Raw genomic sequence first — 27899 nt, 5'->3', positions numbered from 1 at the left:
GTTACCCGTAAACACCAGCCCTTATGTTAACTACAAAGATATGGAAGATTATAAGCAAAAGGGCTATGGTACTGAAGGACACCAGCAAGTTCAACAGAAGAAGTCGGCGAGTGGCAGCACCGATGCCCCCACACTTGTCGAGCCTCATGCACCCAATAGTTGTAAGGCCGGTCGTCCTTCCCTCAACTAGGGTTGTTGGGTTGTTTAGCCCTTTTTATCTATTTGAGATGGTGGGCATTGGTAATGAATAGTATATATATAGAGTAAGTTTGTGTGTGTTTTGGCAATAAATATATGTAACTTGATACTTACTTTCTTGTAGTTTCAAGCAAATTGTAATTAATTAATATATATAGTAGTATTTTATTTTTATTAATGTGGATTAATTTGGTATAATTTAGTTTGGGGTGCCATTAAGAAAGGAAAAAAAGTAATAAAAAGTATTAAATGTGTTAATATAGGGTGGATAGCTTGAAAATCTTTATTTGATTTTATCATAAAAAAGCTAAAAAAACCGAGCCTAAAATGGATTGAATTTGAAAGCAATCTTAAACTTGAAATGGTCCAACTAAAATTTGGTTTGATTTGGTCTTGGTTGACTGATCTAAAATCAACTCAACTCATACATTCCATTAATTTTCTTCATTTTTAAAAAAAAAACAAAGTTTAAGTTATGATTTATCTTTATAGTCGTACTATATTTAACTTACAGTTTTATTCCTTCTGTTTTAATTTCGCATTACTTAACCGTAACACCTCATACTTAACCCAATCAATGGGTCCAAGTTACAAGATGTCACATTTGTTGTCGGAGCAGCCACAACCAATTACAACACAATTTACCCATTTTTGCATGATGTTAAGTATTCCACTAACGTGAGGTTGAATTAAAATCAAATTGGAAGATTTTTAAATTATTGGATTGACGCGAATCACGACTTTGGAGGTTCCAAGTCGCAATGTAACTTACTGGCTTTCCTCGTCACGACACCATGTGTATCACATTACAACATTATCAAACAATGAGTGTCGTCGATCACGACTTCAAAAGCTTGAGATCGAGATGTCACTCTTTATTTATTTAAGTCACGACATTGGGGACTCGTTTATCTCGAGGATACCCATATTTACATTAACCTTTTTAAAAAATTCAAAACCACAAAATTTCTACTTAAAAAAAACATGATTATTAAAATAGTTATTTTCCACAAATGATCATTTTAACAAAAATTCAACGCAACCTCGTGATTCGTTCACTAACGAAATTTGGTTAGTACAATATCAGTGTTTTTTAGTAAAGCATAATATTAATAATAAAAGGACCAAATTATCTCAAATTAAAACATTTGATGAACTAAATCCTCAAATGAAATACAGTACAGGGATCAAAAATAGAATTCGACCAATTTTAAATGAAGGAAAGCGACAGGAGCAGAATCTCTGAAAATCTGAACATGGCACACGAGACAATAATTGACCTAGATCTGCCACTTAGATTTTATGTCTTAGCGTGTCACTTCCGTGGCTTCCCTGTCTCTGTATCTCTTCTACAAGATTTTCCTGTCTCTTTGATGGTTTCAGCTTCCATTAAAGGTGAAAGCAAAGTAAATTGACACAGCTTCTTCACAATGTCCTTCACTTTAACCCACAGACTCTGCCTTTCACCACCACAACGAACCCATCTCAGATTCACCTTCAAACCCCACACATCAAAACCCATAGTTTCTTCACCATCAAAACTCAGTTACCTTCCCATAGTCAGTTCTCTCAGTCATAATTCTGAACACTTATCGGTCACTCAAGCAAAACCCAGATGGGAGAACATGTTATCGACTGCTGCTAGCTTTTACCCTTTGTATGTGACTGTTGGTGGCATTGTGGCTTGTTTTAAGCCGTCTGCTTTTGCTTGGTTCGTGGAGAGAGGACCTTCTTCATATAGCTTCTCGCTTGGGTTGATTATGTTGGCTATGGGTCTCACTTTAGAACTCAAGGACTTGCTCAATTTGTTCACCCAAAGACCTCTTTCTGTGAGTGTTCTTTTTTTTTTTTCACTTGTAATTTGAAATTTTCAGTTGTAATTTGTTCACCCAAAGACCTCTTCAATTTTCAAATTGAGTTGATTTTGCTTGAATTTGGGCTTGCCTATAAAGTGATTTTGCTTGAGTTTTTGCCTATGAACAGTTCTTTTTTCACCTACTTTGATCAGATTCTATTTGGATGTGTTGCTCAGTACACAATTATGCCAACTTTTGCTATGGTTATTAGCAAAACTTTGGGGCTTTCACCATCTCTTTCTGTTGGTTTGATTTTGCTAGGTTGTTGTCCTGGTGGTGCTGCATCCACTGTGGTAAGGGTTTCCTTTCGCATTTCAAGTCCTTTTTTCTGCATAAACTTTGCATTTTGAGGATGCTTTTTCTTGTTGGTATAGACATTGATTCGGCAAAAGTACCATGGAGACCCTGAGTCAGATTGTATTTTGTCTCTCTACTCAAAAAATTGCAAAGTAATCTCAGTTACAAATGGATGAAATTTTAACATAAAGGACCAATTTGCTCTTTGAGGATTAATTTGCCCATTTTATGAGTAGAGAGGCGAACTGTAATCTGACTCCAAGTATTCGGGCTTCAATGGTATTTTTACCCATTTGATTCGTTTTTGCAAAGTTACCCTCATTTTTTTTTGCTGAAAAAGTGTTGCAGGTGACCTTTATTGCACGAGGAGACGTTTCGTTATCGACGGTAATGACGGTTTGCACTACTCTTGGTGCAGTGATCCTCACACCTCTTTTGACTGTGATTCTAGCAGGAACATATGTTCCTGTTGATGCTATTGGACTTTCCATCAGCACCCTGCAGGTTTAGCCAATTCTATGCTTTGCCTCATACGATCTTCGACATGTTGAGGCGTATGCCATTGCAATATGTTTATCATTTGATCATGTTTTGTCTAGGTCGATGTGGCTCTGCCTCATGCGATCTTCTACATGTCGAGATGTATGCCATTGCCATATGTTTTATCGTTTGATCATGTTTTGTCTAGGTCGATGTGGCTCTGCCTCATGCGATCTTCTACATGTCGAGATGTATGCCATTGCCATATGTTTTATCATTTGATCATGTTTTGTTCCAGGTGGTTGTGGCTCCGGTTTTGCTCGGTTCTTACCTACAAAGCACATTTCCTTTGGTGGTGAAAATGATTACACCATTTGCTCCTTTATTTGCCGTTTTACTTTCATCGCTACTTGCATGCAGGTTATTCGGTCATCGAAATTTATCTATTGGATACTCACTGGTTTTAATTTTTACCTTCCATTCATTATTCCCTCTAACTTCTGGTTTCTGGGATTCCTTGCCAGCATTTTCTCGGGAAATGTCGTCCGTTTTAAGTCCTCAATAGTTAATGCATCATTGGCTTCCGATGCCTCTTTAGTCTCACGACTCCAATCATTATTATCCGGAGACCTCGGTGCCGTAATACTTTCCGTGATGTTGCTACATTTTATCGGTTTCTTTGTAGGGTGAGAATCACTAACTTGCTCCTCGTTTTTATTACACTTGGTACAAACTTCCAACGAAATAAGGAACGACTCGACTTCACCATTTGCAGGTACATATCAGCAGCCATTTGTAGATTCCGAGAAGCAGAGCGGCGAGCAATATCAATCGAGGTGCACATCTCCGAGTTTTATACCAAATCCCTTATGAACTCTTCATATATTGCATTACATGTGTTTGATGAAATCTCCCACTCAGGTTGGCATGCAAAATTCTTCATTAGGAGTGGTATTGGCAACAACTCATTTCACTTCTCCGGTGGTAGCGTTACCGGGCGCCATGTCGGCAGTGATTATGAATATAATGGGTAGCAGCTTAGGCTTCTTTTGGAGACAGATTAGTGGTTCAAAACAGGAACTTGAAGATCAAGATTGAGGTTGAACTTGAAAATTGAAACCCACCCTTTTCTTTCCTTCTTCTGCATCATTTTGTATGTATGTAATCATCAAAGTCAATGATGCGTGTATTTCACATCGAAGGGGAAATCTAAATAACATGTTTTGCATTAATTAGAAATGGCAATGGCAGCGATAAATGATCAACCTTTATTCACTTATCAATTTTCAAAAAATTTCAAACAAAAATTTAATGTAGAAGAGAGTATATATATGTGTGTATATATATATAATTCTTAAGTAAACTTTTAACATAAAATGTTTTCTCGTCAAATTTTTGTGTATAGAAAATATAATTAATTGCATTCATCTTACAAGTCAACTGATATTTAATTTCTTAAAAAATAGAATTATAATATTCAATTTTCTTTTCACTAGTTTGATCTCTTTTTTTTGGCGTGCTATAAAACAATAACAATAACATGATAAATAATTAGAATACATTTAATATTCTTAATATGATATATTTACTTATTTTAATTTTTTACTCACAAATTAAACTATTTTTTTATTTTAATTTTGTATATATTACATATGTATCGTTATTATTATTATTATTTCTAAACCTTACATTTCATTAGTTAATACATGTTATTTTTAAATATACGTTTATGTTCTAAATTTATAGTTTTCACACTCATACATGTGTGATAGAAGTTTTAGTCACTAAGCGATTACAATAGCAACATAAAATCAAAAACCTCTAATGTCTTTCTAAACTAAGTCCTACACAGCTTGAGGAGGTTCGAAAAACACTTGAATATTTGTGAATCCTATAGTAGTATACTTGGCCATAAAATCTACAATTACATTATAAGTTTTGGAAATATGACGGAAACGAATTTTTCAATTTCTCAAAATTAACTTGTGAATTTATTAAATATTTATTAAAAAATTCAAAATTTTATGCATTAAACATATTTAATAAAACTTTCCTTTTAAGGTTAGTGAACAGTCTTAATCAAGGCATCTGCAAAATTATTTTCTTTTTGAAGAACATGTTGAATACTCTAATGCTAAGCTCTGTAATGCTAGGCTCTTCTATGACGAACAGTCTTAATCTTTTTGAACAACATGTTGAATACTCTGATGCTAGACTTTTGTCAAAGTTGAATGACATGAATAGTTTCAAAACTATTAATTTGAATTAAAATATTTTTAAAGCTTCGATTGAAAGATATACATTTAAAATATTCCAAAATTATAATATTAGCATTAAGATTAAGTGAAATAACATTATAAAATTCTTTTTTTTTAAAAAATATTAATAACTAAATACATTTAAGTTTTAAACATAAATTTTCATAAAACTAACGGTATTGTTAGTATTAGACCAACATTAATTTATACAAAATTCACGTTTACATATTTTTATCATTTTACTCTTAATTCTAAAAAAGTAAATAAATTCAGCCTATTAATATAAATATTATTGATAAATTTATTAAGTTAAAATTAAATTAATAAAATTATAAATTTTGAAAGTTAAATTTATTAATTTATTTATATTTTTTTATAAAATAAATTTTACTTTAAATTTTTTTATAAAATCACCTTGATTATTCCGCATGTGCCTTTATTCGGATGTTTCAAAGCATGCAATAGTTTAGAGGTAAGTATTTGATCTAATCGAGTCAAGTAAAAAAATTTAAGTTAGTTGAGTTGACAATTCCTATTTTTGTAATCAAACTCAATTTGAATTTTTTACAAATTGAACTGAATCGAGCCAAAAAATTTCGAGTCAAGTTAATGAATCTTATTATTTATACTAAATGTTGTATTTATATGAACTGATTATTTAACTAGTAGATGAAATATAAGATTATTTAACTACATAAACAGTATAATAGTTTTACCTTTTAACTTAATCAGTAAGCATTTATCAAAACAACGTAGTTTTGCTTTTTCTTATTTAAATTTTCGGATAACTTAAATTGTGTAATTTATATTCGAGTTAAACCGAAAACTTAATTTTATATTTAAGTTAATCCGAATAACTCGAACAACTTAAATAACTCAAATTATTTAATTTAAAATTTAATTTTTTATCTTTGAACCTAATGAAAAGTTGGGACCCCTTTGGGCTTGACATTCTAATGCGACTTTCAAATGGCATTACGTATCTGTATGCTTACGTCATTACCTTCAACTGCGTATTTATTAAATTTTTCGTCAATATTTTCGGCTAGAGAACGAGAAAATCTGTTGCACTGATCTGCGAGGGACCCTACTTTAGAGCATAAATATTGCCTTTGGCCTTCCATTGTATCATCATCCTCTTTGCATACACTCCCTTCACCCACCATGGAAGCTCACTCCGGAATTATTTTCTTTAAGGAACTCACTGACACTGACGTCAAGAAGAGATTGGCAGTCCCGAAAAAGTACCAGGATTTCTTCCTACCTTCATATGGACGCCTTCCAGCCAAAATTAAGCTCATGTACGACGGAAAGATCTGGGAAGTTAAGTGCACTGTTCGGAAAAAGGGGTACCTTAAACCTGTTCTCTCCGTTGGATGGAAAAAGTTTGTTGTTGCTAACGAACTCAAAGTTGGGGATAGAATCACCATGTACAAAGATGAAGATGGCTTTTCTCACTATATGGTTGAAATGGAGAAGCCTCCCGCAAGCAACCAACACGGCACCCTTATTGATTCGCCTGCTCTCTCTTTCATTCATTATAAACCCGATGAAACGACTGTCGAATACAGAAAAGAAGTACCTGAAGACTTGGCCGGAGCACACCACCAGCCTGATATTGCACCGATGAACATGCCTGCCAATGCTTGTCAATGGCCATCCATCGGGATGTTTGGTACTAACATGAGTAACGAAAGAGCTCACTTCAGTCTGATGACCTACGGCAGTGGCACTACTGCTGCTGGTGGAATTGGAGAAGCATATCCAGAGATTATTACTGATCATCATAAAGACCTTAGCTTGGACTTGGTTCTGCGACAAGCCGGTCCTATTCCACCCCCATATGTGGGAGAAGTGAAGTTAGATTTGACTTTGGCGCCACCCAATGTGGAGAGAGCCGATAACCAATTGAGACAATAAGACAAAGTTAGTGTTGATAACCAGTTGGTTGTTATATTCTGGTTTTATTTCTATTATTATGTTAATTTAGAAATTTGGAAATAGTTGAGGTATTGGTTAGGGAATGCTAAACCAATTGATCTTAGCTGAATCCTACCTATGATGCTATTCTATAAAAAAAATTATGTTTTTCTTACATGTATGCGTGTTTGTATGTAATAAAAACCCTTTTCAAATTGTCAAATAATTGGTTCTTTTTCATTTCTCAATCTACGCTACGCTTTCGGCAAAAACGCACCCGTGCAAATTCATCAAATGGATTGGTCCCCAAATCCCAACCAGGAAAGTACAAAAGTTGCTGGCATCTCACCCCAAAAGCCAAGCCTAAGGGGTTTTTTTTAAATTGACCCAAAAGTTTTAATAATTACGAAAATAACTGTAATACCCTTAAACCGTATCCGTCGCCAGAATAGGGATTCAGAGTATTACCAAAATTTACAGATCATTTAACAAAAATTTTGCTTCACATAACATTCATACCTGAAATCAATCAAATTTAATCATAGTGTCTCTTATGTGAGCCATCGAAGCCCAGAATATATATATTAGGATTTAACCGAGAACTCAAAAATTTTTTTCGAAAACATTTAAAATTTTTTTTTAATACTGCAAGAGGTCACAGGCTGTATGGCTAGGTTGTGTGGTTCACACAATATTCAGGAAGTTATATTCATCAATTCACAAAGTAAATAAATCCACAGCATTATTTATACATATCATCTCTAGCTTAATAAAATTTTAACTTTTCCGAGTTCCTTTATTTTCATATGTATTTCTTTACTTTCCACACTCATTCTTTATGTATAACACACCGGTTATAAGCATACCATGCCATCATACCCACAAGCTAGTGCGTTTGGACATAATTCTTTTCAATTAATCACATGATAAGTCATTTCATAAGATATTGCATAACTTAAAACTTGCCACTCTCTCACGAGCACAAGTACATTTTCATTTGAGCGCTTACCCTTTCAACACATCATACAAAAATAAACATTTTACCATTTAACCAATAGCTTGGCACTTGTCTAAGCATCAACAGCAACACTTGTTAGCATACTTGAACATATTCATATAAATTCAACATAGATAAACTTATTTTCTCATCATATCACACTTGAGTTTATTGCTCGTCTCAACATACATAATTTCCCTTGTAACAACATGTTAAAGATAATTACGTTTTTACATATCATGATACATATCATTCTTTTATTGTTTCTTTATAAACATTTATCATTCATTTCATTATTAATAATTCACGTACCATTATTTCCATATATTTCAGGTATATATCGGTAATAATTCATTTCAAGCTCATATTATTTAATATCAGAACTTTACCCATTGAATCATTTAAATATCAATGGGTACACTTATTTCAGATTAATATCAATAATAACCATAAGTCTACCAATACTAATTTCATATCTCACTTACCAATCTTTGTCAAATTAGAGAACGTCTTACGGAATTGAGTCCTTTGTGATCTGAAGCCCGAAGTTTAGCTGAAGCACATAAGTGCTAAACGGAAGCCCGGAGGCTAACTTAACTGAAGCACACAAGTGCTAAACGGAAGCTCAAAGGCTAACTGAAGCACACAAGTGCTAAACGGAAGCCCAAAGGCTGACTGAAGCACAGAAGTGCTAAACGGAAGCTCGAAGGCTAACTGAAGCTCACCAGAGCTGAACTGAAACCCCAAAAGGGTTAACTGAAACTTATATGAGTTAACGGAAGCTCGTAAGAGCTAAACGGAAAGCAAACACGAGAATTAGCAACAAATGCTGAATCTCGGTTTACTTGGGTAATTTACCGTCAATTCATCTTTTTCACTGAAAGATTGTACTCATTTCCTGCATTCCGTTCCTCCGAAATTCTCAATTTAATTTCATAACTTTTGTACATAATTTACTTATTTTCAACAATTAACATACATAAATATTAATCACCATTCATAAAATAATATTGAAATTTAATAATATTAACAAATGGTCACTAAATTTAGTTATATAAATTCACAAGTTCGATTTTTGTATTATAGCGATAATCATAATTTCATTATAAATATTCCAAATAAAACATTATATCATTTCTAATTCAACACTTATCGATTATAATCGGGCATGTGATCAATTTATACACGAGTCATTCATATATTTTTTTTGTATATTTTTCCCCTCCTCCTCTCCATCCACATCCTTAGTATAAACAACACACTTGTAGATAACGTTATCCATAATTTTCACTATCTACTTATGTGAATATTCAAGCTGTCCATTTGTGTCATAGTCACTAAATTATTTTTATCTTGAGCTACAGAAGTCCAAATTAAGATCCATAAATTTTCCTAGAAACTAGATTCACCTATCTTCTTACCATAAAAATTTCATAAGTTTTGGTTTGGCCAATTAATACAGTTTATTCATTGAAGTCTCTCATGTTTTGCTGTCTGACAGTTCCGACCCTTCTTCACTAAAAATTAATTATCTCCTCGTACAGGATTCAAATGATGTTCCCGTTTGTTTATCTTGAAAATAGACTCATTCAGGATTCTAAAAATATAAATTTAAGCCCTTAATTATTTTTATCCAATTTTTGATGATTTTACAAAGTCAAAACAGGGGAACCCGACATCATTCTGACCTTGTCTAACAAAAGTTATTGTATCTCATAATTTACAATTCCATTGCTTACATAATTTCTTTTATAAGAAACTAGACTCAATAAGCTTTAATTTCATATTTTATTCATCCTCTAATTCCATTTATACAATTTTTGGTGATTTTTTCAAAGTTAGACTACTGCTGCTGTCCAAAACAGTTTTAGTGCAAAATGTTGATTTCCATTTTGCCCCAAATTTCACAATTCATACAATTCAGTCCTTGCTCAATTAACCCCTCAATTAAGATAATTTTCTCAATTAATACTTTTCATAAACATTATAAGTTATTTCATGACTATTGAAATTCAGAATTTCCACATAAAACTCTAACTTCAAACTCTTTTACAATTAGGTCCCAAACATTCACTTTCTATTCAATTCTTACAATAAAATCAACATATAAACAATTTAAAGCTCTAATTCCATGCAAAATCATCATATACTTCCAGCACATATGTATAGAAACTTTCAATTTCTTTGATAGAATCAAAAACTAATGAATTCAACAAGTGGACCTAGTTGTAAAAGTCACAAAAACACAAAAATTTCAAGAAATAATCAAGAATTGAACTTACTTGGAGTAAAAATATGAAAAATAAGCTTAATAGAACTCCTCCATGGCGTTTTTCTGATGAGAATGCAGAAAAATAAAGAGAAATCTAGATAATTCCACTTTAGTCCTAGCTTTATTAAGTAAATTTTGCAATTTTCCAATTTTTCCCTTAACTCTCCTTATTTTCTTGCTGATTTCATGCCCTTGCCGTCCAGCCCAAATAGACCTTGGGTCTATTTTCCTTTTAAACCCTCTTTCTTTTATCAATTAAGCTATTTAATCATTTTCCATAATTTTGCATTTGATACAATTTAGTCCTTTTTGTTCAATTAACCATCAAAACTTTAAAATTTCTTGACGAAACTTTAATACTAACATATTAACACTCCATAAATATTTATAAAAATATTTATGGCTCGATTTAAAGTTCCCGAGGTCTCGATACCTCGTTTTCGATTCTAATTATTTTAATATTTATTTTTAGTACACTATTCACTATTTCAAAATTTTTCCTAACTTCACATTTAATTTATACTCACTAAATTAATAATATTTCCTACTCCTTTGTCGGATTTAGTGATCTCGAATCACTGTTCCGACACCACTGAAATTTAGGTTGTTACAATAACTCTTTCTCAAATTCTTTTTTCAAATTTTTTGAGTGATATATTTGAATAATTTAAATAAAAATTTTATATAATTTTTTAAATCTATTGTTTTTAAAATAATTTTAAAAAATGAAAAGAGTTTACTTCTTTTTATTTTTATATTTTTAAGGGTTATTTAAATTTAATTTTAAAAGAGGACAAACCTAACATGCAAATAGATAAAAATTTAAAAGTAGTTAATTGGGTTTCTTGTAGCATCACCCTTTTTTCATCCAATTTAAAAAGGATAGTTGCTTCAGTAGGTCCCTAAACGTATTATGTAATTACACTTCAGTCTGATGCTGTCAATGACTATGAAAGCACCCAAAGAAATTATATATATATATATTTAAAACCAGCTAATGATTGACCCATTATGAAGGGTGTTGCCGCCAATGACAACAACGACACAGAGGTTCACTGTTCAAAACGGGTCATTTTCGTACATAATTTTGCAAGTAGGTCATTTTCGTAAATAATTAATTTATTTGAGTTATTTCTTAAAAAATCAACTAAAAACCTAATTGAAAAATTACAACTAATTAAATTTTTAATCGAAAGTTAACAGTAAATTAAATTCGTGAAATATGATTCTCTGTCAAATTCTCTAATAAATTATCATTAACTGATAATATGTGGCATTTGACGCGAAGAAATACTAATAATAAGAGTTTAATCGAGTTTTTAATTATTTAAGCCTAAAAATTATTAAAATATTAATTAAAAATTAAACCTAAAAAATAAGCTTAGATAAAAATATTAGACGTATTTCAAATATGAAAAGTGATTGATTTCTTTTTAGTGAAAAATAGAACAAAGATACATCAACTCAAAGGCTTGTCTTGTTGAAGAACCACAGACACAACGTCAAAAGACACTTCAAAAATATATAAGTTTAACTGCCACCTTAAATTGAAGTTGGCTAATTGATACATTGTCTGTGTACATATCTAACCTCCTACTACCCTAAGTGATTCAATGTGTGGTTTCCTGATTGGGGATCATTCATGACCCCCCAATTTAATAATCTTTTAAATATTGATGTTTCTAGATTCCCACCGCCCCCATCCCTAAAAAAGCAAAAGTTATCCCGTCAGAATAGACATCCCAAATTCTATTTATTTTTAATATGTAAGCATCTATCTATTGTTAGTATATACCTAACCAAATTTAGAAAAAGAATAGCCTTGTTTTAGTAATTAATTAAATAAGAAGATGGTTCTACTCTTAATATATCACATTCATTAGATGAGTCATGTACAAAATATATTTATTAAAAAGTTAATTAAAATAATAAGTAAATGATGTTTCGATTGAAATAGTAAAATTGAAGGTTTAAATTTAGATTTATTAATTTATATAAATATAAAAAGAAAAAGAATACTTAAAAAAGATTATATTTTTGTTGATCTTCAAACCGAGTTAAAATTTAGTATATTAATGGATAATACCAATTAAAAGCTTTATTATAATAGATATGACATAAATTCAGTAATTTAGTAGTAAATTCTATTTAACCTCTAATTATAAGGGAGCTTGAAAAAACTCATTCTTCTTTGACAAGCTCTTTGTGGTACCAATCTTTTTATGTACATTTTATAATTAATGAATAGTGAAAGACACCATTAATCAAACACATATTTTTAAAAAAAAATTATTCTAAATAGTCAAAAGTATTAAGTAAAGTAATTAAAATAAGAATAAAGATGGAATTTTTCATGTCCGGGAAAAAATTATATTCCAAATCTTTTTGAATATCTTTTATTTATTTATTTCTGTCCCCCATTTGTATTTGTTATAATAATTTGTTATTTTTATAATAAATAATAGAATAATATTTTTTTATATTTATACTATTGCGGATCATGGAATACATATTTGAGGTTAAACCTCAAAATAAGTTGTAATCAATTATTCTTCTTTGGCAAGGTAATTCCTCAATTTCTTTGTGGTACGAATGTTTTTATGTCCATTTTATAATTAGTGAATAGTGAAAGACACCATTAATCCAAACACATATTAAAAATAAATTATTCTAAAAATAATTTAAATATGGATTAAATAATAATCAAAATCATATTTAATATTAAATAACAATATAGCAAGAATAATAATTAAAGGGAAAGTTTATCGAAGGTGGCAAAAAAAAAGGTTTCCGGATAACCCCTATGTGGGCTTTCACACACATATTCTGTTTTTTATAGTAGTGAAAAATATATATGTACATACATACAAGCTTTTGTTTTTGCGTAAATTCTACCTCCAAAAGCACAGCTTTTAGCCCATTAGCTAGAAAGCCATGGCCTCTCAGCCCTTCACTAAAAAACTTACAGCTACTGATATCAACAAGAGGTTGGCGATTCCGGGAAAAATCCTGCCTTCTTTGCCAGCCTTCAATGGAGGCCATGCAGTCAGGATTCAGCTAATGTATGGGACAGTGATCTGGCCAATTGACTGCACTGTTCGGAAAAATGGGACAGAGATCTGGCCAATTGACTGCACTGCCGTAATACTTTCCGTGATGTTGCTACATTTTACCGGTTTCTTTGTAGGGTGAGAATCACTAACTTGCTCCTCGTTTTTATTACACTCGGTACAAACTTCCAACGAAACTAAGGAACGACTCGACTTCACCATTTGCAGGTACATATCAGCAACAATTTGTAGTTCCGAGAAGCAGAGCGACGAGCAATATCAGTCGAGGTACGCATCTCCGAGATTTATACCAAATCCTTTATGAACTTTTCGTATATTGCATGACATGTGTTTGATGAAATCTCCCACTCAGGTTGGCATGCAAAATTCTTCATTAGGAGTGGTGTTGGCAACAACTCATTTCAGTTCTCCAGTTGTAGCGTTACCGCCTGCCATGTCGGCAGTGATTATGAATATAATGGGTAGCAGCTTAGGCTTCTTTTGGAGACAGATCAGTGGTTCAAAACAGGAAGTTGAAGATCAAGAGTGAGGTTGAACTTGAAAATTGAAACTCACCCTTTTTTTCCATTCTTCTTCTTCATCATTTTGTATGTATGTTAATGTATGTAATCATCAAAGTCAATGATGTGTGTATTTTGCATTGAAGGGGAAATATAAATAACATGTTTTGCATTAATTAGAATGGCAATGGCAGCGATAAATGATTAACCTTTATTCTCACTTATCAAATTTCAAAAAAATTTAAACAAATGTGTAATAAAGAAGAGAGTATATATATAAATAAATAAACTTGCTAAAATAACAAGAGACAAGACTGCAAGTCTACGGTTAGTTCTATTCAACAATTGTTTTAAAATTATTAACTAAATTTAAGGAAAGTCTCCAAATAGCCGTCTTAGCTCAGCCGGTAGAGCGCGTGGCTTTTAACCACGTGGTCGTGGGTTCGATTCCCACAGACGGCGCGTTCGGTTAAATTTTCATTTTATACACGTGTAGTTTTTCCTATACCGCGAATATAACACGTGCACTTTTTTTTACACGACAGGAAATTACTATTTTCAGACAAAGATAAACCGTACTCTGAGAACATAAGTCTTCAAAATATTTTACCATCTAATTAGTTAAAGTCAAAGGTTAAAATTTTACTTTTTGAAGTTGGCCTAAATAGGCCAATTGTCAACATCCACATTATACAGCTCCCAATACAACATGATAAAAATTAAATTATATTTTTAAAATTAAAATGAAAAGTATATCTATATTTTATTAAATGATTGTTATTACATTTTTTTATTTTATATAATTTTTAAATAAAAAATTTAAAATTAATATGTTTAGATATTGAATCAATGTTTTTTAATGGAGCTATAAATAAATTTTTATTACTACATTAATAATAATTTTTAAATAATTTTTTAAAAAGATTAACTTTCAACTTAAAATGTTTTTTCCTCTCCAAATTTGTGTGTATAGATAATATTACTGATTGCATTTATATCAGAATGCGTGTATAGATAATATCACTGATTGCATTCATAGCAGAAGTTAACTTGATATTTAATTTTTATATACACATGCAACTATGTACAATTATTGCCTTTCTTTTTTTAAATAAATATCAAAATTATATATGAGATTTAGTTTAATTGCAATTTGATATATAAATTTTGACTTGGTATAATTATATACACGAAACTCTAATTTTAATTTAATTATATGCATTTAAAGAAATTGTTGAAAGATATGGAATGACTAATATGTGTACGAGGAAGTGCCCACTTCCCAATACACTATGCAATTTGTAAAATTGACAATTTATTAAATCAAATTTTTGATCTGGATCTATTGGGTTGAGTAAACTGCTCGACCCTTAAACGGCTCTAACTTAGACAAATTTTGTGAGAAAAAAATTGATTATTTTAAAATTTATCTTTTGATGTTTTTCAGATTTTGTAAATTCTAAATTCTAAAACAAATTTTTATTTAAAAAAATTAAATTTAGAATTTTTATAAATTTAAATTTATATTTTTATTAAAAAACTTAAATTTAAAAATTCAAATCTAATTATTATTTTATCAAAATTTTGGTTCCTACACTATTTAATTTGTAGCCAATCATTTCAATACTATATATAGAAAGAAACATTAATTCCATGAATTGAAGAACCCATTTTAGTCCAATGCTATACAAGTTATCCCTCTTTGTGTTTATTTTAATAAAATCTGTGTTTATTTTAGTCCAATGCTATACAAGTTAGTCCAATTATTTCAATACTATATACAGATTTTTCCATTTGTGTTTATTTTAATAAAATTTTACTTGGCTCAGGCTAGCAAGTTATCCTCTTTTGGAGGCAGCTAATGACTAGCCGTCTTAGCTCAGCCGGTAGAGCGCGTGGCTTTTAACCACGTGGTTGTGGGTTCGATTTCCACAGATGGCGTCATTTTGGTTAAATTCACGTGTATTTTCTTTACACAGCGAATATAATTTTATGCACACGTGCACTTCTTTTTTACACCAAATTACTATTTTTAGACAAAGTCAAAGGTTAAATTTTGGGTGACACGTGGACACGCCTCCACATTCTAAGCAATGATCTTTTTAATAGAACGACGAGAATGTCCTTTCGCCGACTGTTCTACAAATTGCTTGTTTCTGGTTGGATGGTTAGAATATGTTATTGATTAATTTTACTATTAACGTTTAATGATTTGTTTTTTCAAACTGCATTTTTAATAGATTTAATAAATAAATTCATAGTTTTAATATATTTTTTTAAATTTCAATCTTTCATATATTTGTTTTATTGAGAAGTTTTTCTATTGAGTTAATTTTTTTAGATAATTATGTTTATTTTCTTTAAGTTAAGAGTTATTTTTTAATTTAATATATTATTTATTTTATTATTTTTTACATGTAATTATCTTATTGAGTTATTTAAATAATAAATTATATTTCATTAAAAATATTCCTAGAATGAAATTTCAAGTCAATGATTAACTTTTTTAATGGTGTTTTTATTAAATCTATTAAAAAAATTGAAAGAAAGAAGAAAGGTGGATGGTTAAAAAAAAATTCAAAAATATAATTAACAACTGCATCTCTTCCCACCTTTCAATGGAAGCCTTGTAGCCAGAATTCAACTCATGTACGCCGGAAGGATCTCGGAAGTTGACTGTACTGTTCGAAGAAACGGGTGCCTTAAACTTGTTCTCTCTCATGGATGGATAAGGTTTGTTGTTCATAATAAACTCAAAGTTGGGGACAGAATCACCATGTACAAAGATAAAGATGGCTCTTCCCACTATATGGTTGAAGTGGAGGAGCCTCCCGCCATGAACCAACACGGGACCCTTCCTAATTCTCCTGCTCCTTATTTCATTCGTCATGAACCCGATGGAACTACTGTCGAAGCTGGAGCACACCACCAGCCTGATATTGCACCGATCAACATGTTTGCCAATCCTTGCCAATGGCCATCCATCGAGATGTTTGGTACTAACATAAATGACAAAAGAGCTCACTTCAGTCCGGTGCCCTACGACAGTGGAATTGGAGAAGCATGTCTTAAGATTATTTCTGATAATCATCAAGGCCCTAGCTTGGAATTGATTCTGCGACAGCCCGGTACTACTACATATGTGGTGGGAGAAGTGAAGTTTATAGCCAGTGTGGAGAGAGCGGATAAGTGAAGAAGCCTACCGCTGGTAACCAATACTGGAACGTATTATGATATTGTAGTTGAGACAATAAGACAGAGTTAGTGGAGTTTATAACCAATTTGGTTGTTATACTCTGGTTTTATTTCTATTATTTTGTTATATTATTGTTTTATTCCTAAACTTTAATTACAAACGGGGTCATTCGGAGCTTAAACGGTACAAAACGGGGTATATAGGATTAATATTGCAACACTCGAAAGTGGGTATCACGACCAGGGATTCAAATAACGGAACGTTTTTAGAATAACGGCCGTTATATAGCGGTAGCACCGCCGACCGAAACCGCTATTGCTGAAAATAACGGAGGGAAGCGGATTCACACCGATAACGGTGGATAGCGGCCGCAATTTAACGGATAACGGACAATTGCGGCAATAACGGGCCGCTATTCCCGTTATTTTCCGTTTCCGTAAATTAAAAAAAAAATCAAGTGCTGTAGATGGACATGGATGATGATTCTGGTGAATGAAATATTGAAGTGAATAGTGAAAAGTGAGAAGAAAGACTGAATAATTGTACTTCATAATAAAACAAAAGACAAGGGAATATATTCCCTCCCAACCTGCAATCAAAACAAAGTAAAGTAAAAGACTGAATCTGAAAGTCGATTAAAAAAATCAAAACTCACTCACACAACACAATACAAGGCAGTACTCAGCAAGTCAGACTCACAAACTCACATTTCATAGAATCACAAGCAAACGAAAAGGCAAAATATATTTCTTCATTCTCCATATTTCGGCAAGGCAAAAACACAGCCACAGGGCACAGGCAGCAAGCAAAGCAATAGATCAAGTAAGTAGAGAAAACTAACCCAGTAAAGTACTTGCATGTCTTGAATCTGCAACATAGAGTGATTTTTTGATATTTTTATCCCTAGATCTATATTCTACACAAAAAAAGGGGGGTTAAAATGGTTTCGGCGATTTCCGACCACCGTGCACGGCGGCGCCGTCGCCGGTGATCGGCGGCTGCCACGGTGGCCGATGGCCGGATTCTGGGCAACGGCAGAGAAGAAAGATAATTGAGAGAAAAAGGCAAAAAAATTATTTGAAGAATGGCTGAAATGAAGATTCTGAAAATTTTTTCATTTAAATAGGCCTTCAAAACGACGCCGTTTTGGGCAGGCCACTCTGGCACCAAAACGACGCCGTTTCGGCCTAACCCGCGCACTTACCCGACCCGTTTCCTAGGATCCGCGTGTTTTTAACAGAAGGGTTTATTGCGCTTTTAGCCCTTCCTATTTTTTATTATTTACAATCAAGCTTATTTCTTTTTTAATTTTGTCCTATAATTTATTTCGTATTTCAATTTGGTCCACCTTGAAGCTGTGCGTTTTGAAGGATGAGGATTATTTCCCATTTGATCCATTTTTGTTATTTGTGCATTCAATTTGGTCCTTTTTCTTTTTATTTATTTCGGATTTGCCGCAAATTTATGTTTTAAGTTCGATTTAGTCCCTTTTTGTTATTTTTGCTATTTTATTATTAAATTAATTAATTTAATATTACTATTACTATTATTATTTTTCCTTTTTTTATTTTATTATTTATTTACTTGTTATTATTACCATATTATTAAAATTTAATTAGTTTTGCATTATTATTTCAATTATATTTCTTTTCATATTTATTTACCTAAATATTTTAAATACATTTATTTTATTATATCATTTTATTTATCTATATAGTATATCCTTTCATATAATTTTTAATTTTAAGATTTTTATTATTGTTATTATTATTATTAATACCATCATCATCATCATCATCATGATTATTATTATTATTATTATTATTATTATTATTATTTATTACCAGTATTATTATTATTATTAAATTTTTTACACAATATTTATTTATTTCTATAATATTAGGTCTTTACTTTAGCTTTAAATTTTGTTTACTTTTTTTGGTATTATATTGTTGATAATATAACTATATAAGTAATGAGTTGCTTATATTTCTAAATATAATTTTATGTTTCTTATATAAATAAAAATAAAGCATGCCACCACGTGAAGAGTTCCCGACTAAAGGATTGGAGGGTGCACCAAGTAATGATATAGGTTGGCACTTTGGAACTCTAGTGCCAAATGCGAGAGGAAGTATCGTATGTAAACTTTGTGGTAAAGTTGTGAAAGGAGGAATAACACGACTTAAAGAGCACATTGCTCATAAAACCGGCAATGTTGCACCATGCCCTAATGTTACTGGTATGTGATACTTTATTATTATTATTAAATGTTATTGTAAATTTATCAATAAAGATTATATATAATTGATAATAATATAAAGTGTGAATTATTTTTATTTTATTAACAGGTGTCATTAGAGAAAGTATGATGAATGTACTAAAAGAAAGCAACACAAAGAAAATAGACAAAAAGAGGAGAAAAGATGAATTCTTATCTCAATTAACAGAAGAGGAGGATGAGCATGAGGGATTCATTGATGAGGTTTCTGCTATAAGGCAAGCAACTCGAGAAAGTATCCAATCACAACACGAGTGGCATAGAAGGGAAGAATTCAGACGAAGTACTGGTGGTTGGGATAACATTTATGAAGAAGGGCGATCTTCTCATGGATCAGCTAGAGAACATAATAGAGAAAGAACAAGTAAATCTATTCCAGGTGAGTCTGAATTTACCTTAAGGGGAGCTATACCTGAATTGGTTAGAAGCAAAAGTTCAAAGCAACCAAAGGTCAATGACTCTTTTTTAAAGAGTTTTCGAAGGAAGATAGGTGAAGCGGTATCTAAATTTATAATATATGAAAGACTTCCTTTTCAATTAGCAAGCTCTCCATGGTTGTATAACTTAATTCAAGTGGCAACAGAAGTTGGACAAGGTGTAAAGCTCCCAACACCTTATGAGGTTTCAGATGTGTATTTGGAGTCAGAGTATCAACGAGTTCATGATTGGGTAAATGTACTAAAGACTCATTGGAAAGAATTGGGTGCAACTCTAATGTGTGATGGTTGGACCAACAGTTTGAATCAAATGCACATCATTAATTTCCTTGTTTATTGCAGTAAAGGAACCATTTTTTGGAAATCGGTAGATGTCTCAAGTGTCCGTAGTAGAGATGCTGAATTCTACTACCGTTTGTTAGATTCAGTTGTAGAAGAAATTGGAGAAAATTACATTGTCCAAATAGTGACTGATAATGAGGCAGCAATGAAAGCTGCTGGAAAAAAGTTAATGTTGAAAAGACAACATCTATATTGGACCTCATGTGCAGCTCACTGTTTAGATTTATGCCTTGAAGATATTGGGAAAAAGCCCAGTGTAGCAAAAGTGTTAGATGAGGCAAAGAAAGTGACTTGCTTTATATACAATCACATTTGGACTGTTGATTTGATGAAGAAGTATACACAAGGGAAACAAATACTTCGACCCGCTCTTACTCGATTTGCAACTCATTTCATTCAACTTGAAGAGATAACAAGACAAAAGCAAGGTTTGAGAGAAATGTTTAATTCAAAGGTCAGTATTTTATAATTAGTTAATATAATTACTTAAATATAGTAACCTTTAGTGATTTTATTAGTTCCAAATAATTTAAATTATATTATTTTAAAATTTTTCTTATGAATATATAGGAATTTAAAGAATCAAAATGGGGAAAGCAAAAGTCAGGGCCTGCTTATGAAGCCAAAAAAATTGTTTTGGGAAAAGATTTTTGGAAAAAAGCCAATGACCTCATAAAAGTTTATGAGCCCTTAGTAAGAGTATTGAGACTTGTGGATAGCGATGAAAAACCAACGATGGGCTTTATTTATGAGGCTATTGATAGGGCTAAACGAGCAATTCAACAAAATTGTCGATATTTCACAGAGTATGAAAAGATTATTGACAATAGATGGAATTTTATGCATTCCGACTTGCATTCAGCTGGTAAGATAAAATATTTCATATAATTAAGAACTATTTTTATATTTTATTATTTTAAGCTTTAGATTATTATTATTTGATGATATTCTTATAAATTATACTTAGGTTATTTTCTCAACCCTCAATTTCAATTTGGGGTGGAGCATTCTGAGAATGTATTAATAGAAACATTAGAAGGTACACGATCAGTAATTGAAAGATTAGAACCTTCTATGGATACTCAAATCAGAATGGTTAATCAGGTTAGATTCAACTACTATTATTTGTAACTTAGTTAAATAATTTGAAATAGAATTTTTATTTTTATTTTTACTCTATCTTTTATTTATGCAGTTGTTATTATTTAGAGATAAACATGAGACATTCGGTACTCCACAAGCACAAAGAGCTTGGAAGCAAATGAATCCGGGTAAACAGTTAATTAAATTATTTAATTTAATTTATATTATTTAATTATATTGTACATTTTAAAGTTATTTTGAAATTTAAATAATATTATGCAGCTGAGTGGTGGATGATATATGGCACATGTGTTCCCGAATTACAAAAATTAGCAATTAAAGTGCTTAGTCAAACAACTTCAGCATCAAATTGCGAACGAAATTGGAGCACATTTAGTTATATTCACACCAAGGCAAGAAATAGGTTAAAGTATAAAAAACTTGAAAAACTAGTGTTTACCTATTATAATATGAGGCTTAAGATGAGGCATCAACAAAGAATGAGCACTGATGATATAAATGTTAGTTTTAATCCTATCAGCCTTGATTATATCTTTGAAGATGTTGATCCACTATCAGAATGGCTTCATGAGAAAGAGAATCCATTGTTAGATGGTGAAAATGCCGGTGTGTTGCCTGTGGATACCTCTGATGATGAAATGGATGTTGATCAATCGCAACAACAAATTTTGTCTCATTCAAGTTCTAGTTCAACTCCAAGTCAGAGTGGCGATGGACCCGATGGTGGTGGTTTAAGTCCAATTGATGAGGATGACGGATATGGTGGTGATAGAGGTGAAATTAGGTCTTCTAGTCAGTATGGAGGAGAATATGAGGGTGGTACCACTGGTGGACATTTTCGTGACAGATCAGAGTTTGATGGAAATATGTTTCCTGAACCTAGGAGAGATAGAAGTGAACCTAGAGCTCCATCAAAGGGAAAAGGCAAGAAGCATACTTCTATAGGCTCTTCATCTGGTAGTGGTAGGAGATCGAGTTCTAGTAACCTTGGGTATAGTGATTCATCTACTAGCACTCAAGGTTTTTATCCACCAGAACAACCTTCACATGGTTATCCACAACCATATGGTTATTATCCACCATTTCCTAATTATGGTGTGCCATACCAGCCTCAAATGTATCCTCCTCCACCAATGTATCACCCACCTCCACCTTTCATGTATCCTCCTCCTCAAATATATCCTCCATATCAATTGAATGAAAACCAAGGTGAAAATGTTGCTTTTTTTGGATATATTTTTGGACAAAGGCCAAGAGAATCAAGTCAAGAACGCTCCCAAAGTGAAGGTGAAGGATTTGATCTTCCTCGTCATTCCACTAATTGGTGAAAACTAAATCGTGCCACTATCATTATTTGTAAGGTATGTTTTTTTAAAGAAATCCTTTGTTATTGTTCTTAATTTTGATGATATTAAAACATTTAAAATAATATATATCTTTAGATAAATGAATGAAGTATATTTTATGAAAAGATAATGAAGAATCGAAGCATGTTAAATTATATATGAAAGTAGAATGAGATGAGAATAAGTGGTAGGAAATAGGAATAATTAATGAGAATCTATTCATTAATTTATCTATTCCTTTTTTCCTTTTGCAGCGTATTTATATCTTCACTATCTTCAAAGCTGTCAAGAAATATTGAAGACATCTCTCATGTATGAATTCTCAATTCTTTTATTTATAAAAACTTTCAAACTTATTAAATATGATAAATGTTTAATATTTCTTTTTTTTACTTTGTTATTAGTTAATATAACATTCTTAGAAAATTCGTAAATAAATATAAGAATAATTAATGATTATAAAAGTTGTGTTCTCATGTCATATTAATAAAGGTTCATAAGTGTTAGAAAACACTCTAAAAATCATTAAAAGTGACTTTTTATAATTATAATTATAATTACTATGTTTTACAGTAAGTTGTGCGAATTTGAAAAAAATTCACGACCGCGATACCCGCAGTGACCGCAATAGCGTCCGTTATGTCCGCGACCGCGACAAACGCGACGCGACCGAAAACGCGACTGCGACCGCAATTTAAATCCCTGATCACGACACTGAGTGGGTATTGTGATACTGAGCTTTGGATATCGCGATATTGAAAACAGATTACTCACTTAAGCCTCCCCTGCCTCAATGTTGCAATATTAAGGGTCGAGTATCGTGACATTGGGTTGGTATCGTAATACCCAATTTCAAGTATCGCGATACCGAAAATAGAATACTTGTAACATGTTTGTAACACTTAAAACCAAGCTCCAACAATCATAAAACATTTCATATCACTTCCAAAATATTATCAAACATGTTTCCCCATCAAAACATCACATAATTCAATTTTAAAAATTAATTTAAGCATGCCAAATCCAACATTGAATATCACCTAATTCATCTCAATTCCAACACATATAAATCCAAATAACAAGATTTGCAAAATGAACCAAAGTATAAACTCTTTAATCGAATTCAACCATAATCATTTCTAACATATTCCCATGTACATGTCAAAAACTAATGCCCAAAACTCTAGATTCATACTCTCTTCAAAGCTGGATCCGTGATAAGATGAGTAGAGATCAACCTTCACCTTCTAGCTTTAAAAGGATCTTCATTTACGCATTTAAAAGAAAAGCGTTAAGCTCACGAAAACTTAGTAAGTATATCAAGAATCATACTATGCAATTAAAATTAATTTCTTATACATTAACATATATAAAAATATATACATATATAAATATATACTACTAGCATTTCATTCAATCACCATATACAAATATTGTTTCTGTAACAGCCTAATTTTCAGTGGTGTCGGAAATAGTGATTCGAGATCACTAAATCCGACGAGTGAGTTGAAAATTTAATAAATTAATACCTATGAGTCAAGCGTGATTATAGAAATATTTTTTTTAGTGAATTTTGTGATTTAAAAGAATTAATTAGGTAAATCGGGTTAAAAACGAGGTATCGAGACCTTAGATTCATAAACCGAGCTATAAATATTTTTATAAATATTTATGGAATGTTATTAAGTTAGTATTAAATTTTCGTTAGAAAATTTTAACGTTTGGTTAGTCAATTAATTAAAAAGGATTAAATTGAAAATAGTGCAAAATTTGGTAAAGTGAAAAATAGCTTAAGTGACTAATAAGGAGGGATTTAAAAGGAATTAAGCCAAATTATATCGGCCGGACGGTTTGGGCAAGAAAATCAGCAAAAAGACAAGGAGAAACAAGGGCAAAATTGGAATTTTTGCAAATTAAACTTATAAAATAAATACAAAATTGAAAAATCTAGAGATATCATCATTTTTCTTCAGCAAAAACGCTACGGGAGGTCTGGAACTTGCTGGTTTTTCATATTTTGACATATGTGAGTTCAATTTTTACTTTTTCTTAGTAATTTTTATGTTTTTGTGACTTTTACAATTAGGTCTAACTATCTAATTCATTAGTTTTTTATTTTATGGGTAACTTTAAAAGTTACCATGAATAAGTGTTGTATGATTATGGTGAATTATTATGGAATTGAAGTTTTTATTTTATTATATGATGATTTTATTAAGTAATTTTGATAGAAATTGATTTTAGGACCTAATTGTGAAAAATTTGTGAATTAAGGTTTAGTGATGAAATTTTGATTTTCAAAGGTTTTTTAGTAGCTTAGAATGAATAAATAAAGTGTTAGTTGAGTAAAATTAGATGGGTTAATTGAGTAAGGACTGAATTGTATGAACTGTGAAATTTGGGGCAAAATCGAAATCAACATTTGCACTAAAACAGTTTTGGACAGCAGCAGTAATTTAACTTTGAAAAATCACCAAAAATTTTACAAATCAAATTAGAGAATAAATAAAATATGAAATTAAAGCTTATTGAGTCTAGTTTCTTATAGAAGAAACGGTGAAAACAGTGAAATTTTAAATCATGAGATATAATGAATTTTGTGAGATAAGGTCAGAATGATTTCAGGTTCCCCTGTTCTGACTTTGGAAAATCATCAAAAATTTAAGAAAAATAATTAGGAGCTTAAATTTATATGTTTAAGATTCTGAATGAGTCTATTTTCAAGAGAAACAAACGGGGGAACATCATCTGAATCCTGTACGAGGAGATAATTATTTTTTAGTGAATAAGGGTCAGAACTATCAGACAGCATAATAGGGGTAATTTTAAAGAATAAATTGTATTTATTGGCTAAACCAAAAATTCTAAAAATTTTATAATAAGAAGATATGTGAGTCTAGTTTCAGGAAAAATTAGCGGATCCTAATTTGGAGTCCTGTAGCTTAAGATATAAATAATTTAGTGACTATGACTCGAAAAGTCAGCTTGACTGGAATGTGAGCAAATAGTGGAATTATGTGTAATTATTCTGTAAACTCCGGTAACATCCTGTAACCCCATTCTGGAGACGAATGTGGGTTTAGGGTGTTACAGTTTCCATAATAACTTTATTGAAACATCAATTCCACAAGTTTCAATTTACTTACCTATGCCACTTTCATTCACTTACCTGATATTGCTATTGCCCAAATGTAAACTCAATAGAATACAATAGGATATACAGAAATATAAATAAGATGCACCTAAGTGCCATTATTCTTTGCATGGAAGTGTAGATATCACTTTGGATTGAAGTGTTATTCACTTCCACTGTAGTGCCACAATCAATTGCTTGCTTAATCATTTTCCTAATGACATGTCATTTATAACTTACTAGTTCTTATTTTGTCTACATGAGCATTTTAACTATAATGTTATTTCATTTACTCAACAAGTAAAATAATTCGAACTTTACTCTTGTTACAATCTAGTCCTTATCTATATAGAATCAACAATTATCAAATTACACTTTGACATTTGCTTTATCAGCACTCAAGATTTTACTTTAATACTTCATATCAATAACTATTTCACTTACCTAACTTTTACACTATTACAATTTAGTCTTTTTTCGTCAAATTCACTACACATATGCTTTTGAATTCAAAACAAAAATGAAATTTCATATTCAAATAATTCCATAAATCAAATCATCATTTTCATATATAAATAAATTTCATGTATAATACTAAACTAATTTACCCAGTTTTCCATTAAGGGTTTAATTAAATAAGTACAATTCTTGATATACGTACAACAAAATATTTGAATAACTCTTCTCTTCATTCTTTACTATTTGGCTACTCCTTTGCTTTTATCTTTAATATGATCTTCACTCTTTTTCTCTTCCTCTTCATTTACATAATACATATACACAACATTTTTACATCAACACGATATTCACATATCATTCTCCATGTATATTAAATGAAATGTATATGAAATTTCTTAAGAAAAACCCCATCTTCCTTACCTACTCAAATACCTAATTTTTCTTCACTTCTAAATTTACTCTTACTAACTTCACCAAAAACTAATCATGCCATGGAATTTCTATTGTAGTTTCACTAAAATCTATATACCCACACACGGTACGCGAATTATCCAAACATCGAAACGTATTCATAGACAAACAACAATCATTCTTACGACATTCATATACTTCTATCAGTCTATATAGTCATAACATACCAATTTATCGCTTGTCTTGCATAATCAAGTTCTAAACACAATACATATCAATCATGAATGTGTTTCAATCAAAAGATACAACACTATAGGGTACCCAAGATAGGTTACAGAATCGCACATTGCTTCTTTTGTCCTGTCCAAAAGCTGGAGCCTCTTTTATCCTAGCAACTAAGTATGACAACCATTTATCAGTCAATTAAAGGTGTTCGACCCTTAAAACCCATAATGCATGATTATGCAGAAACTTTCAAGCGTTCTTACTCTACATCTTTCTTTAATCCACAAGTATAGAGAGGTAAGGAAGCTTACCAGTTCTTCAATTTCTCTACTACCAGACTTTAATTCACACGATTGCTATGACATGCAAAGCTTCATTCAACTACATCCTCTTATTCTTTAGAGTGACTGAAGAAGATGATGCTACAAAAAGAAAATTTTGTAAACAAAATTGAGAAAATTCTGTCTCCGCACACACCTATATATATTCCTTTGGCACGATCTTCACTAGTTGTTACAACCATTCATCATTAATCATTTTGTCTCCCACTATGGAACCAGTCAGTTTCGTCCTAACCAAACCAAAATTGAGATCCAACTAATCACAATTCGACCACTAAAATTTCTAAATTTCTTGGTGGATTTTGACAGTTTACTAATCCTTTAAATTTAATCCTAGCTTTCCTTAATTTCAGGTTAAGAAAGATAACTGGGTGTTACACACTTAGTGCCTAGACATGTTTTTGGATGGATGTTTAGCCTACGGATTTGACACTCAGTGCTAGGTGTGCTCTTGGATGGTAAAGCTCGTTTGAGCAATCAGGCATGTTTTGGGTGGATAACTGTGTATATTTGTTTATTATAGTTCATCGGGCTAAACTGACATTGTTTTTGAATTAGATGAATGGTAAAAGTATTATAATGAGATGGCGTAAGTTATATAATGTAAAAGTGCATATGTTTAATGGTTTGATGTTATAACTTCGATTGAGATCGAATTATATTGAATGAAATGTTTTATGCATTATATATTCCATGAACTCACCTGATGATTTGAATTGTGGTAACATAGAAAATTGTTTAGTTAAGTATGTTATTTTGTAATTGTGGGCTTTAA

General features: G+C 31.4%; 2 protein-coding genes, 1 long non-coding RNA gene and 2 other non-coding genes across 6 annotated transcripts; all 5 read left to right on the top strand.

Annotated features, from left to right (window-relative positions):
* Positions 1 to 1475: 1475 nt before the first annotated feature.
* Positions 1476 to 14063, top strand: LOC107933320 (probable sodium/metabolite cotransporter BASS1, chloroplastic). 2 transcript variants are annotated; one of them, XM_041111692.1, is made up of 7 exons: positions 1476 to 2027; positions 2207 to 2347; positions 2700 to 2855; positions 3130 to 3251; positions 3356 to 3517; positions 3607 to 3667; positions 13702 to 14063. In XM_041111692.1, the coding sequence occupies exons 1-7, from the start codon at positions 1629 to 1631 to the stop codon at positions 13876 to 13878; spliced, it is 1218 nt and encodes a 405-aa protein (XP_040967626.1). In that variant the 5' UTR covers positions 1476 to 1628; the 3' UTR covers positions 13879 to 14063. The 2 variants fall into 2 exon arrangements, with proteins under 2 accessions (XP_040967626.1, XP_016720996.1); XM_016865507.2 differs by lacking the exon at positions 13702 to 14063 and adding an exon at positions 3753 to 4063.
* Positions 14064 to 14238: 175 nt separating this feature from the next.
* TRNAK-UUU (transfer RNA lysine (anticodon UUU)) lies at positions 14239 to 14311 on the top strand. The gene has a single exon. It is a non-coding gene; the product is annotated as a tRNA-Lys (tRNA).
* A 1406-nt stretch (positions 14312 to 15717) lies between these two features.
* On the top strand, positions 15718 to 15790 carry TRNAK-UUU (transfer RNA lysine (anticodon UUU)). The gene has a single exon. It is a non-coding gene; the product is annotated as a tRNA-Lys (tRNA).
* Positions 15791 to 17831: 2041 nt separating this feature from the next.
* LOC121228283 (uncharacterized) lies at positions 17832 to 21964 on the top strand. Its single transcript, XM_041111691.1, has 6 exons — positions 17832 to 17867; positions 19079 to 19287; positions 19397 to 20559; positions 20676 to 20970; positions 21073 to 21376; positions 21471 to 21964. The coding sequence occupies exons 2-5, from the start codon at positions 19080 to 19082 to the stop codon at positions 21234 to 21236; spliced, it is 1830 nt and encodes a 609-aa protein (XP_040967625.1). The 5' UTR covers positions 17832 to 17867; position 19079; the 3' UTR covers positions 21237 to 21376; positions 21471 to 21964.
* A 63-nt stretch (positions 21965 to 22027) lies between these two features.
* LOC121228282 (uncharacterized) lies at positions 22028 to 22938 on the top strand. The gene is made up of 2 exons (XR_005925839.1): positions 22028 to 22570; positions 22810 to 22938. It is a non-coding gene; the product is annotated as an uncharacterized lncRNA (long non-coding RNA).
* The last annotated feature ends 4961 nt before the right edge of the window (positions 22939 to 27899 follow it).

This window comes from Gossypium hirsutum, chromosome A04 (assembly GCF_007990345.1).
Source record: "Gossypium hirsutum isolate 1008001.06 chromosome A04, Gossypium_hirsutum_v2.1, whole genome shotgun sequence".
Taxonomy (NCBI): Eukaryota; Viridiplantae; Streptophyta; class Magnoliopsida; order Malvales; family Malvaceae; genus Gossypium; species Gossypium hirsutum.
Note: the sequence above shows the minus strand (reverse complement) of the source record. Positions and strands in the feature narration are given on the sequence as shown.